Here is a 12,450-nt window from a genome sequence, read left to right as displayed (position 1 = left end):
GTCTTTACTGTTTCATAAAAAAAATAATTAAACAACAAAAATTATAACCCGAAGTATTACCTTGTGACCTCTGTTTTTTAGTTCTGGCAGCATTCGATCCAAAATTAAGAATTTTCCAGAATTTATAACCAATTCTTCATCAATCTTAAAAGTGAACAAAAAACCAAAAGACCAAAAAAAAAAAACCAAACAAACAAAAACTATTACTAATCACATATAAAAATGAAACCCCTCTAAAACTATTAGAATACTCAATTTTCAATAATAATTTTTATAATTTAACTTCAATATTCAATCTTTTTAATTAAACATACACATGCCCCAAACCAAAATTGCAGTAGGTTCAAGTTTACCATTCATATATTAAGGTTTATTTATAATGGAGTAAACTATGTATAAAAACTGCTACCAGAAGCTGGCCATGGTAGTGCATGCCTGTAATCCCAACACTTGGGAGGCTGAGGCAGGAGGATTGACTGAGTTCAAACCAGTCTGAACTACACACTGAGACCCCGTCTCAAAACAGCAACCCTCTAAAAAAAAAAATCTAAAAATTGCTACCAGAAACTAAAGAAAGTATCAGAGATTATAAGGAATTCTATGTTGTCACAATAGGGGAAAGTGGCTACTACTGGTGTGCAGAGGCCAGTGGGTCGCTAAATGTTCTATAGTACACAGGACATTACCTCAAATAAAATTATCTGACCCAAAATTTCAATATTGCCAGAGATAAAAGCCTTGCTGTAAAGTTGTAAACTAGTATGAAACAAGGGTTACTAAGAATAGTTTAATACTATGGCAGTTTTCAATTAACTGCCCAAGGAAACAGTTTCATTCACTGAATCTGAAAGTCCTCAACTCTTAACTTTTTGGTTTTCTTCTGTTCATTAAGCAATGAATAGCCAGGCTAATTCTGACAAGCTAAATATTAGCTAAAAGGAATACCCAGAAAGTGATTAACTATCCCTAACATAGACAGCAAAAGTAGATATGACATGCTCCACTAAATTTAGGATTTCTATTCATATAAAATATGAAAAATACTAGTTAGGTTGCATATAAAAAAATGATCATTCTAAGCCTCAAAGGATTCTAAGTTTAAGAGATTGCTTCATTGCACTGAAGATTAAAATCTTCATATAGAAAATAACAGTATTTAAATAATAATAAACCAAGCAAAATAACACTACCCCAGTATTAAAAAAAATTTAGAAATCAAAATAGTAAATTATTAAATGGTATTCACCTTAAACTCTTGTGTAACAGGGTCTATAGGGTATTCAATCAGATATGCATGATTACAGCACTTACGAAGTAGCATCATTATGTTCTGTAGCTTCAAATTTATTTCAGATTCTATAGGGATATTCACTTCCACAACAGGCCTACCAAAAATATAATGCATGAGTATGAGAAATGGAAAAAACTACCAAAACTTAAAGAATAAATTCTTTTATTTATTGGTATATGTTTGATATATATAATAACCACATTCATCTTAAGGAACTGGTACATATGCATATTGCATCTTAACTGTTTTTACTTCCCCTTTCCCTCCTGCCACTCCCCTCTCCCCCCATCCCCATTAAATTTACTATTAAACCCACACCTTTCTCTGTCTACTTCTGGCTGTATTTGACTGATCAATTTTTCCAACTCATTAGGAAAATCATCTATTTTGCTGTAATTTATTGATTTTCTAGTTCGGCGTTTTGGTCGTCCATTAGGACTTAGCTCAACTGTTTCCTTCTAAAAGAGAAAAAAATTGAAGAAGTATCTGTTTAAAAAGCATATTTATATGTACAAAATGATTTCTTTCATCAAGTTTAATAATTCCCAATGACACAATTACCACAGATCTATAATCTCACTGCCAAACACAAATTTTCCATGAGATGTCTTAACATTATTGACAATATCTAAAACTGAGAGAATACTTTTATAGCTCAGCAGAGAAAAATTAAAGATGATAAAACTGCTTTGAACTTAAATTCTACCTCCATCTCTTATAATATGGTAGGTGACTACAACAGACATCTCTTTCAAATAGTTTATCAATACCTTCCTGTGAAGGAATTGCATATTGGGAGGAGTGGCCTACTTGGCAAGCCTTCAGAACAGTAATTCTCAAATGACTGTGCTTTTTTTTTTTTTGGCACTGGGGATAAAACTCAGGACTTTGCACTTGAGAGGCAGGCATGGAACCACTGAGCTAAATCCCCGGCTCTGACTGTGCTTTTTTTTTTTTTGGTACCAGGGGACGTACTCAGGTCCTTGCACTTGCAAGGCAGGTGCCGGAACCACTGAGCTAAATCCCTGGCCCTGACTGTGCTTTTTAACAGAACACTTCCAAATCTATTCCACACAGCATGATTAAGGTTAATCTGATAGAGGAATCTAAATTTTTAACACTCATTTCAGATGATCACAAACAGTAACACACAGACTATCACTTCAAAATTTCAGCAGGACTAGAGATATTAGGAAAAATCTTTGGCTTTTGACCTTCTGCCTTATACTTCACTTGGAAATAACATCATTCAACAAGTCCTTAAAACAGGTAAGGAGCTGTAAGACTGAAATCAATCATGAAATTTTATATAGCAGGTCTCATTTACAGTATATTTCAAGCCTGCACTATACCTCACTTGATCCAAACATGTTGGCAATTGTACGATTCACAATGGCTGTATAGAAAACCTCCTGTTTCTTTGAAAGTGGTGCATAAACAACTACTTCTCGTTTAGGAGGAACTTCAAGAGCAACATCAGATTTTAGTCTTCTCAGTAAGAAAGGTGTTAGAATCTAAAATTTAAACATGAACAAATAAATTTAAGTAATAAAGATTCCTGTTTTACAGAGAATATTGCTCCCCATACACTCTTTATCCTTTCTTTATGCACTACCAAGTCTCAAAAAGTAAGATTAAACTATCTTGAAAAAATTTTCTCATACCAGATTAACATATTTTAAACTGACAGTATTTATATATAGCATTGTACAATATTCTAAACTTTCAAATACTCTGAGTATATCCTGAGTAACACAGATGTGAAAGGTTCCCCCTTTTTTTGGTGTTTTGAGACAAGGTCTTACTATGTATTTACTATGTATTACTTGCACTCAGTTTGTAGCCAAGGCTGGCCTTGAACTCGTGGCAACCCTCCTGTCTCAGCCTCCGGAGTGGTGGGATCACAGGCATGTGCCACCATGCTCAGCAAAGCTTCCTTTCTCCCCCTAAAACGTCGCTTAAAATTACCCTCCTTCATGATCAGCAATTATGTTTATTTGAAGACACTGTAACCTTGTACTATGTGAATCAATATGCACAGTTCAATTTTTAAAAGTAGTATATTGAGGGCCGGGGATTTAGCTTAGTGGTTCTGCTGCCTGCCTTGCAAGTGCAAGGACTCAAGTTCGATCCCCAGTACTGAAAAAAAAAAAAAAAAAAGTAGTATATTGAGTGGGATATAAATCTTCATAATAATATATGAAGTAGATTTACTTCATATAGTATAACAGTAGATATACTTGTCTTTAACACATCAGCTGAATACAGATTACAAGACTGAAGATGGCAGATGTAAGTGAGAATTCTAATTTTCAGATGAATGAATAAAAATTAGCAAAGATTACAAGACTTTCCATTAATTTTAGTTTTTACTTATAAACAGTATCTCCCATATAACTACCTTCAAAGTAATACATGGACTCAGTAATTGATTTGTTTTGCATTTTGTACTGCTATGTAACTTAAAGGAAACCCCTGTAATTTTGTAAATATCCATAAATATTCTATCCTAAAAAGGTAAACAAAGGCTGGGGATTTAGCTCAGTGGTTTCACCGCCTGCTGCGCAAGCACAAAGACCCAAGTTCGATCCCTGGTACCAAAAAAAAAAAAAAAAAAAAAGGTAAACAAACTATCAAGTTAGTAAAACGCGGAATATTAAAATATTTCAAAATCCTTTCATATAGAAAATACTGAAAAACCTAAGATTAAGCTTGACTAGGAAAACATTAAGAGGCTTAAACTAGTCTCTAATCAATCAATTTATTTTGAATAAGGAGTTTTTCCTAGATAATTCATTAAAGCAGAATCAAGATTAAATAAATCACAAGAGTTAAGACAAATTTAAACTGCTACCTAGAATTTTCTTTTTTTTGGTTTTCTGAGGCTGGGTCAACTTTTGTAGTTCAGGCTGGCCCTGAACTCACTACGTAGCCCAGGCTGGCCTCAAACTCATGGCAATCCCCCTGCCTCAGCCTGAGTGCTGGGATTACAGGCGTGCGCCACCACGTCTGGCACAGAATTTTCTTATTGCTGGAACAATCCAAAAAAATGCCACCATTCTTGATAAACTGTTGAATATGGATGATGGGTAGATAAAACTGTTAATAAAGTAACTCCAGTAAGTCCCCCTATAAAGAATAATCAACTATAATAATTACTACAAATGTTCAATAAGATGGCAGATGATCATTTCTCAGGAGCATCTTTGAAAGGACTCTTGTATTTAAATGCTTTTTACCTAGATCCCTCTGAAACTCTCTTTAAGTGTCAAAATTCTGCAAATTCTCACCGACTTGACTCCACAAATTTCCTAAGAAACTTAGTATCAAGCACTTACTTTGCTATACATGGCGATATGTCTAGCTAAAACATAGCACTTTCTCAGTAGGTCATCTTCCCCCAATCACATGTTGGAATACTCAAAAACTTCTATTATAACTATTACTACATTAAGAATTTTAAAACTTTACACTCATACTCATGCAAAAATAGCATAAAAAAAATTTAAACAATAAGTATGGAGGGGAAAGTTTCTGTAACATGAAGACCAATAATGTATTTTTTTTTTTTTGGTACCGGGGATCAAACTCAGGTCCTTGTGCCTGCCAGGCAGGTGGTGGAACCACTGAGCTAAATCCCCGGGCCCCAATAATATATTTTTAAGCCAGGCGTGGTGGCACACAACTGTAATCCCAGCACATGGGAGGCTGAGGCAGGAGGATCACCAAGAGTTCGAGGCCAGCCTGGGCTACATAGTGAGTTCAGGCCCAGTCTGAACTACAAAGCAAAATCCTGCCTCAAAAAACCAAAAAAAAAAAAAAAAAAAAAAGTATTTTTAATAATCATTATAAATAATTAAGATTATCATTCCAACACATGTAATTCTTAGGAGAATCACAGAAGAGACAGAAAAGAATCTAGAAAGACATATGAGACAACATAATCAGTTTTTCCTCATGAGCATAACTTTAAGATCAGAAAAAAATTATGAAGTGTTTGAATAAAATTATCAGTCCACAACTGAGAAGCTTTGGGAGCTTTGCGTATTACTGGTAAATACTGCATAAAAACCATATGCTTTCATTTTTTGACTGACAATGATATTAATGGTAAAATGAATATATATGTGAAAGGGTAAAATTTAGGTAAACACTTGACTTATGACCTAAAATGACATGCCAACCCCCTGCCTTGGAATAGGGAAAGAACAGGGAAATCAATGAAATTTGGGGAGACTCATTTTTCAGCTGTGTATTACAAACTGTTAAGATAGGTACTTGTTGGAGTTCCTTATTTATTCTATGAGCACACAGTAAGCAAAATAAGAAACAGTCAATACCTGGTGCAGCATATGTAATACATTCTGTTCTCTTTCTTTAGCTATAATATCTTCAGCAGTTTCAGAAAGACTAGTAATGTCAAACCAAGATTCAAAGCTGGAAGAGAAAAGTGATTACAAGTTAACCTATCACATGAATTAAATTATATGACACAATTCATGTTTTATAATTTATCCATGTAAGATTATTGTTGCACCTAATCCTCAGATGCAATTTTTAAATAGTGAAAACACAAACTATCTAGTGACTGTGTTTATTAAACCAACAATCAAGAACTGTGATGAGACATTTTTCTACCTTATACTAACATAATCTAATATAATAGTATAAAAATGAAATAAAATTTAAGGTACACATTTTCGTTTGTGGGTTTTGTGATGCTAGGGATTAGACACAGAGACTTAAGCATGTTAGACAAGTGCTCTATAACTGAGCTACAATCCCAGCCCAAGGTACACCATACATATTTTATGAAACATTCAGAAGTGACAACTATCTCTGAAAACCAAGGCTATGTTGTTTATCTTTGTAGATATAAGTCTGGCCTACTCCAACAAAAATTTTTCAATTCAACATATATGTAACTTGACATATCCACTAAATGTCTTTATTTCTTCCTAATGTTAGAAAACTATATAAAAATAAGTATAAACATGCAATTATTTTATTTTGTAGGTAACACTATATCCAATCATGAAAAATGCTAGTAACAATTATGCAATAATTAGACCAGACATTCTCAAGCACCAATCACATAAAGTGTGTGTGTGTGTGTGTGTATATATATATATATATATATATTTTTTTTTTTTTTTGGTACCGGGGATCGAATTCGGGTCCTTGCACTTGCACAACAGGCGGAGAAACCACTGAGCTACCCCGGCCCCATAAAGTACTTTTAAAAATTAGTATTTTTAGCTCCTACATCTCAATACCCTAACTCAGTAGGTCTGTGTAGTACCTGGAAATCTTGTCCTTTAGCAATAGTGTGCAATCAAATAAGGGACCTGGCTTGGGCCTGTATTTGATAATCAGATTTAGAATAATTCTCAAAATAAAACATTAAAAGCTATTTCTCTTTATCCAATTAGTTTCTTCCTTCACTGATGCCAACATGGGTATAAATGAATTCTTTTTTTACTTCACTTTTGTTGCTTCCTTCTTACTTATTCTTATTTATCCTTCCATCAGAAGATACTGTTTTCTAAAGACTGTATTTGTTTTTATCATATAAGCGGAAACTCAAACCATTTTTAGGATAAAAAGTGCTAGACTAAAACAGGGCAAACGTGGTCTCCATTTTTGCTCTGCTGCCAACTACTTAATTCTCTAACAACTTTACGACTAAGTTTTCTATGGAGATAATTTATTTAACTTTTCTATCAATTCAGGTTGTTTTGTAAAGACTAAAATTAGTGTAAAAAACTAATAGCGTTTTAGAAAATTAAGATTAGAAAAGTATTATAAAAATTTTCATAAGACAGCATTTTAATGTTTTCTTTAATCAATCTGGGGAAGTTCAAAATCATCTTTTTTTTTTTGGTACCAGAGATCGAACTCGGGTCCTTGCACTTGCACAGCAGGCGACAAAACCACTGAGCTAAATCCCCGGCCCCAAAATTATCTTTTATTTATCTGCTTTCATGCAACTTTGTCAAAAGTAGAACCCACAATGTACACCACAAAAAACTTGCCAAAAATATCATTAAAATCAGTCACCTAGAAAAATTAATTTCAGCTAAGGCCACAGATATTTAGGTTTGAAAAAAATATACAGAGAACAGTTAAAAAAATTTTTTTAAAAAGAAAACAGTTAAATAATGGCTTACCTACCTTTTCAAGTCATCAAATACATCTGGCAACAAAAAGTTTAGCAATGACCAAAGTTCTGATAAATTGTTTTGCAAAGGAGTACCAGTCAAAAGAAGTTTGTTATCAGCATTGAACCGCTTTAACTCCCTGATTAGACGGCACTTCATATTCTTAATCCTGTGTCCTTCATCTACAATTAAGTACTTCCAAAAGCAATGCTAGAAAATGAATCGAGGGAAAATTTTAAAAATAACAATCTCATTATTTTTTCTAAAGACATTTCTAAAAATAAAGGTTCTCTTCTATGAGGGATGTTGAATTTTATCAAATATCATTTTGGTACCCATTGAGATGATCATGGTTTTCTTTGATCAACTAATGGGATAAATCAGTAGATTCCTAAAACCAGTGTGTACTTGTGTTCCTGGAGCAGACATAACTACATCACGAAATACTTTAAGTCTACTTGCTATAATGTACTTAAGAGACCTTCATTCTTAAGTGATAGTCTAGCTTTTCTGTCTGTTTTATCAAGTTTTTAATCTTAGCTTAACAAATACTAGATTCCTAAAAAGTAGCTTGAAACTTTTAGTTTCACATCTTGAGGTCTACATTTGAAACTGGCATTCTTTTGCATCTGACAATGTTCTCAATTTCTTAGTTATCAGTCTGTATAGGTTTTCCATTCTTCTACAGTTAACTTTAGTAACATATTTTCAAAGAGTCAGAGTACAAAATGACGCATCTTTTGCATTTAATTATATAGTACATTCCTAACAGAATGAAAAATAAAATCATTACTTTTTAATAAAATCACTTGAAAAGGACTTACTCTTCTGGCACTATGGCAACCCAAATAATAATAAGCCAAATAATTTCTTACTTCAAAAGACATATCTATTTGATCAAATAAAATATAAAACATCAGGTGCATATCGTGGCGTACATGTCTATAATCCCAGTTACTCTAGACACTAAGACAGGAGGATGTTTAGTTGGAAGCCAGCCTAGGCCACACAATGAAATTCTCTCTTAAAAAAAGAGAGGAAAAGAAAATAAAACCCCACACTTTATGGATGAGTAAGTGAAAGACAAGAGAAAACCAAGGAAACAGAAACAATGAGGAACCTAAAAATAAAAATAGCAAAAGGGTTCTGATACTTTTATGACTCATAAACAGGAGCATCAGAACTCTGCAGCTTTCTCCATTAAAGCTTAAATGCTTGAAATGATAACATAGCCTCAGTTAAAGAGAAAAGTAGAAAAATTCTAGCCACTAGTAAATACAACTGGCAAGAAGTTTAACTATTTCACTATGGAAAAGATAGGAAAATAAATTAATTAGAGTCTCCATATTACATGGAATAATGTTAACAGTTGTTATTCAGTATGAAAGTAGAATTCTCACACAGAATAAGCTACTTTCACATTTTTCCATACACTATTTTTTCTATGATCAGTATGATACTTATACTACGAAGAAATGATTTTGATACTTTTACCCATTTTCATAAACTTTTTGTTAAACTTCCAAAAGTAGGATTCTGCAAATCCTACTCCAAAGTTCTACTCACATACATGTAACATTTGACAAACATTAGTCATGATTTTGCCACCCATACATAATATGTACTCCACTTATGATCTATGTGCTTTGACTTTGTTGAACCCATTAAGTAACTAATTGTTTTATGCAAAAAAAAAAAAATCTAAGTGGACTACACTTGCAGGGACATCAAATGGTCCAAGAAAGAAAAGGCAAACAATAAAGCACATGTGAGTAAGGCATGGTGGTAAATGCTTATATCCCAGCTACGCAGGAAGCCTGGGCAGAAGGAGTCTCAAGTGTTAAGGCCAGTCTGGGAAATTTAGCAAGATCCTATTTTAAAAGAAAAAGGGTTTGGAGACATAGTTCAGCGGTGTAGTGTTTGCCTATCACTCTTGAGGTCCTAGGGTTAATACCCAGTACTGCAAAAATTGAAAAAAGGAAAAAATTCTAAACAAAAAAAGAGAGCTGTAATACAGCAGCATTGAAGCTAAGTTTTCTAGCTGCATTATAACATGGACATAATAAATGGGTAGCTAGAATGTTAAGAAAAATAAATATGAAAATATTAATGACAGTCCATGAGAATGTCTAAAAATTACTCATGTTCAAATAATATTTTCTTATTTAAAGACAAAGTGAGCCAAGGTAGAGTGGCATGTGCCTGTAATCCCAGCTACTCAGCTTGAGCCCACCCTGGATAACTTGGTGAGACTGTCTCCAAATAAAAAAATAAAAAATATAGCTTGGTATAGAGATTTTGGGTTCAATCTTCACTACTACCAAAATTGGAATTTATTGGTAAATTCCATATTCTCAAAGCATAAGCATTAGCTGTAATACATTCAGAATAGTTAGGTTTACCTAGCAAATTCTAACATAATAAAATACTCATAGATTAGGTCTATCTGGCAAAGTCTAACACATTTAAGATGGTATTATGCTCTCAGGTTAAAGCTGAGGATTCAGCTCAGTGGTGCTGCTGCCTGTCTTGCAAGCACAAGGTCCCGAGTTTGATCCCCAGCACCAAAAAAAAAAAAAGGCTCTCTCTCTGTCTCACACAGACACACACACACATCCACTGCACCATTAATAAGCCTTAAAATCAGAGAAATTCTTTATGTTCATAGGTTAAAATGTAATAGGATTGGGGCCAGGGATTTAGCTCAGTGGTTCCACCGCCTGCCTAGCAAGTGAAAGGTCCCAAGTTCGATCCCCGGTAACAACAACAACAAAAAAGTAATAGGATTTAAGAGACAATAGGCTTAATCCCAATCTGTTAATATAAGCTTCTAGTTTCTAAAGGAATGGGCACACTACCATTTATAACTTCAACCAGAAAATTTTAAAAAATGGGACTGCATGAGAAAGTGGTATGTAAAATATATGATATATAGATTATAAAGAAATCAATGAAGACCTTTTCTGTACCTGTAATGCATTTCGGTCTCTCATGGCTATTTCAAATGATGTGATCACCACAGGATGAATCTGCAGTGTCCCGGTCTGTTTGTTAATGCTCTTTACCAATTTTCGACGTTCCTGCTGGCTTCCATGATATAACATAGTAGGAATCTAGATTTTAGGTTGATTTAGAATAAAATGTAAGTAGCAATTAATTGGAAAATATGAAGTAATTTTCTGACAAAATTTAAGTTCTATTTTTCTACAGCAAAATGAGATAATCTAATAAATCCTAAAATCACCACTGGAGGAAAACAAAACAAAACCCAAAAATATAAAAGGCAGATAGGGAAGGTGCTCTACTTCTAGAATATATTCCTCTCATTAAATAAGGATCTACATGAGATACTATGTATATAGGGAAATAATATCATGTAAAAATAGATATTAAGGGTTGGGGATGTTGCTCTGAGGTGCTGCGCCTGCCTGGCAAATTCAAGGGGTCCTGAGTTCGACCCAGGTACCGTTAAAATAAAAAAATAAAAAATAAAAAAAAAGGGCCAGGGATGTGTAGCTCGGGGGCCAGAGATGTAGCTCAGCAGCACAGCACCTATGTAGCAAGCATGAGACCCTGATTCCCCGGACCAAAAAGAAAAATAAAAAAAAATTCTACCTAGGTTTAAGGTGAATGAAATTATTCAATCCTTAAAATCAGGAACATTTTAGGAAAGAAGCACAAGATTACCAATATCTATTCTTCTTTTCAAAGAATGGTATCTCTCAGATTAAATAAGTCCAACCAGATGTAATGCTTATAAAAAAATAAATTACTGTATAGTAGGAAGTCTACAATTTAATTCCGGCAACAAAACAAATACATATGAAATAATACATTTACCATGAGGAAACTTACATCTGGTGTAAATCTTCTGAACTCAGCAATCCAGTTAGGAAGTGTAGACAAAGGACCACAGACAAGAAAAGGTCCAGGTACTCCTCTCTGAATCATCAATGCAATTGTGGCAATGCACTGAACAGTCTTGCCTAACCCCATTTCATCTGCTAAAATGCCATTAATTCCATTTTCCCAGAGCATCTGGACAAAAGAATACATACTATATTCAAATTCTTATATAAAGATCTACTAAATTAGCAATAGTTTATGTCTCCCTTTTTTAAGAGAACATTCAAAAAAGATGGCAATTGTGAGATTAATACATACACAACATAAATTATAACAACCTTTGTGGGAAGTCTTTTAACGAAGCCATAAAATGTGCTGGAAATCTAACACAGTAATTTTCACTTTCAAAAATTTATTCAGGGGAACAAATCAAAAAAGTACACAGAAGGGCCAGGAATTTAGCTCAGTGGTTCCAGCGCCTGCCTCGCAAGCACAGGGTCCTGAGTTTGCTCTCCAGTACCAAAAAAAAAAAAGTACACATAAAAATTCATTTTATATGTAAAAGTAAAGCATGGAAGGTGCAACTAAAATTGTGGTATGTTATATTACTAGGCTATTACAGATAGGAAGCAATATAGTACTAAAAGTGACAATTCCTTACCCTCAGCCATTCCATGCCTTCTACTTGGTACCACCGCATCACTCCTCCTGTGAAAAGCTTTGGTTGTTGAAAGGGTACTGGCTGTCCATTACATTTCCTAACTGGGTCAAAAAAGAACTTAGTATTCTGCCTAACAGTTTGAGCCAATCTATCTTTAATTGTGGTATTTGAGTCTTTATTTTTCTGAAGATCTTCTACACAGATATTAGTAGAGGAGGAACTTCCATCCTGCAGAGAAAAACATTTAATTAGAAATCTGATACAAAATGCTGCTGTACTCTCCCCTCATTTAATAGAAAATATAACTAACAATCAAAATCTAGCCAGTTCTGTAATCATTAGGTCTGGAAAAAGACCGTATGTCACGTAAACACCTAGAGACACTTCTATTCCACATAAATACAAAACCACTAAAAAAAAAAATCTATCAACAAACTTTTGAGAATAATCCTTATAGACTAAAACTGTCAACAGGCACTACTTTCAAAAAG

At 33.8% G+C, this 12,450-nt stretch overlaps 1 protein-coding gene across 10 annotated transcripts in view; it reads right to left on the bottom strand.

Annotated features, from left to right (window-relative positions):
• The window catches only part of Hells (helicase, lymphoid specific), a 61,702-nt gene that overhangs the window by 25,588 nt on the left and 23,664 nt on the right, over positions 1 to 12,450 (bottom strand). For 8 of the 10 annotated variants that reach the window (XR_015440371.1, XR_002392572.2, XR_015440372.1 and 5 more), the window contains exons 8-16: positions 11,960 to 12,187; positions 11,308 to 11,490; positions 10,422 to 10,565; positions 7,466 to 7,662; positions 5,632 to 5,728; positions 2,644 to 2,805; positions 1,610 to 1,749; positions 1,247 to 1,385; positions 61 to 144 (exon numbers count right to left, since the gene is read on the bottom strand). Coding sequence is in view for 7 of the 10 variants with exons in the window: in XM_021253080.2 (XP_021108739.1) it covers positions 61 to 144; positions 1,247 to 1,385; positions 1,610 to 1,749; positions 2,644 to 2,805; positions 5,632 to 5,728; positions 7,466 to 7,662; positions 10,422 to 10,565; positions 11,308 to 11,490; positions 11,960 to 12,187 (1,374 nt within the window). In the remaining 3 variants the exon portion in view is untranslated. Of the gene's footprint in view, positions 1 to 60; positions 145 to 1,246; positions 1,386 to 1,609; positions 1,750 to 2,643; positions 2,806 to 5,631; positions 5,729 to 7,465; positions 7,663 to 10,421; positions 10,566 to 11,307; positions 11,491 to 11,959; positions 12,188 to 12,450 lie in introns of those variants that run through there. The other 2 variants (XM_021253081.2, XM_087184949.1) reach the window with 2 other exon arrangements.

Source organism: Heterocephalus glaber, unplaced genomic scaffold (genome assembly GCF_053883595.1).
Source record: "Heterocephalus glaber isolate CG9 unplaced genomic scaffold, H.glaber_assembly_v1.0 deba00001497, whole genome shotgun sequence".
Lineage (NCBI taxonomy): Eukaryota > Metazoa > Chordata > Mammalia > Rodentia > Bathyergidae > Heterocephalus > Heterocephalus glaber.
Note: the sequence above shows the minus strand (reverse complement) of the source record. Positions and strands in the feature narration are given on the sequence as shown.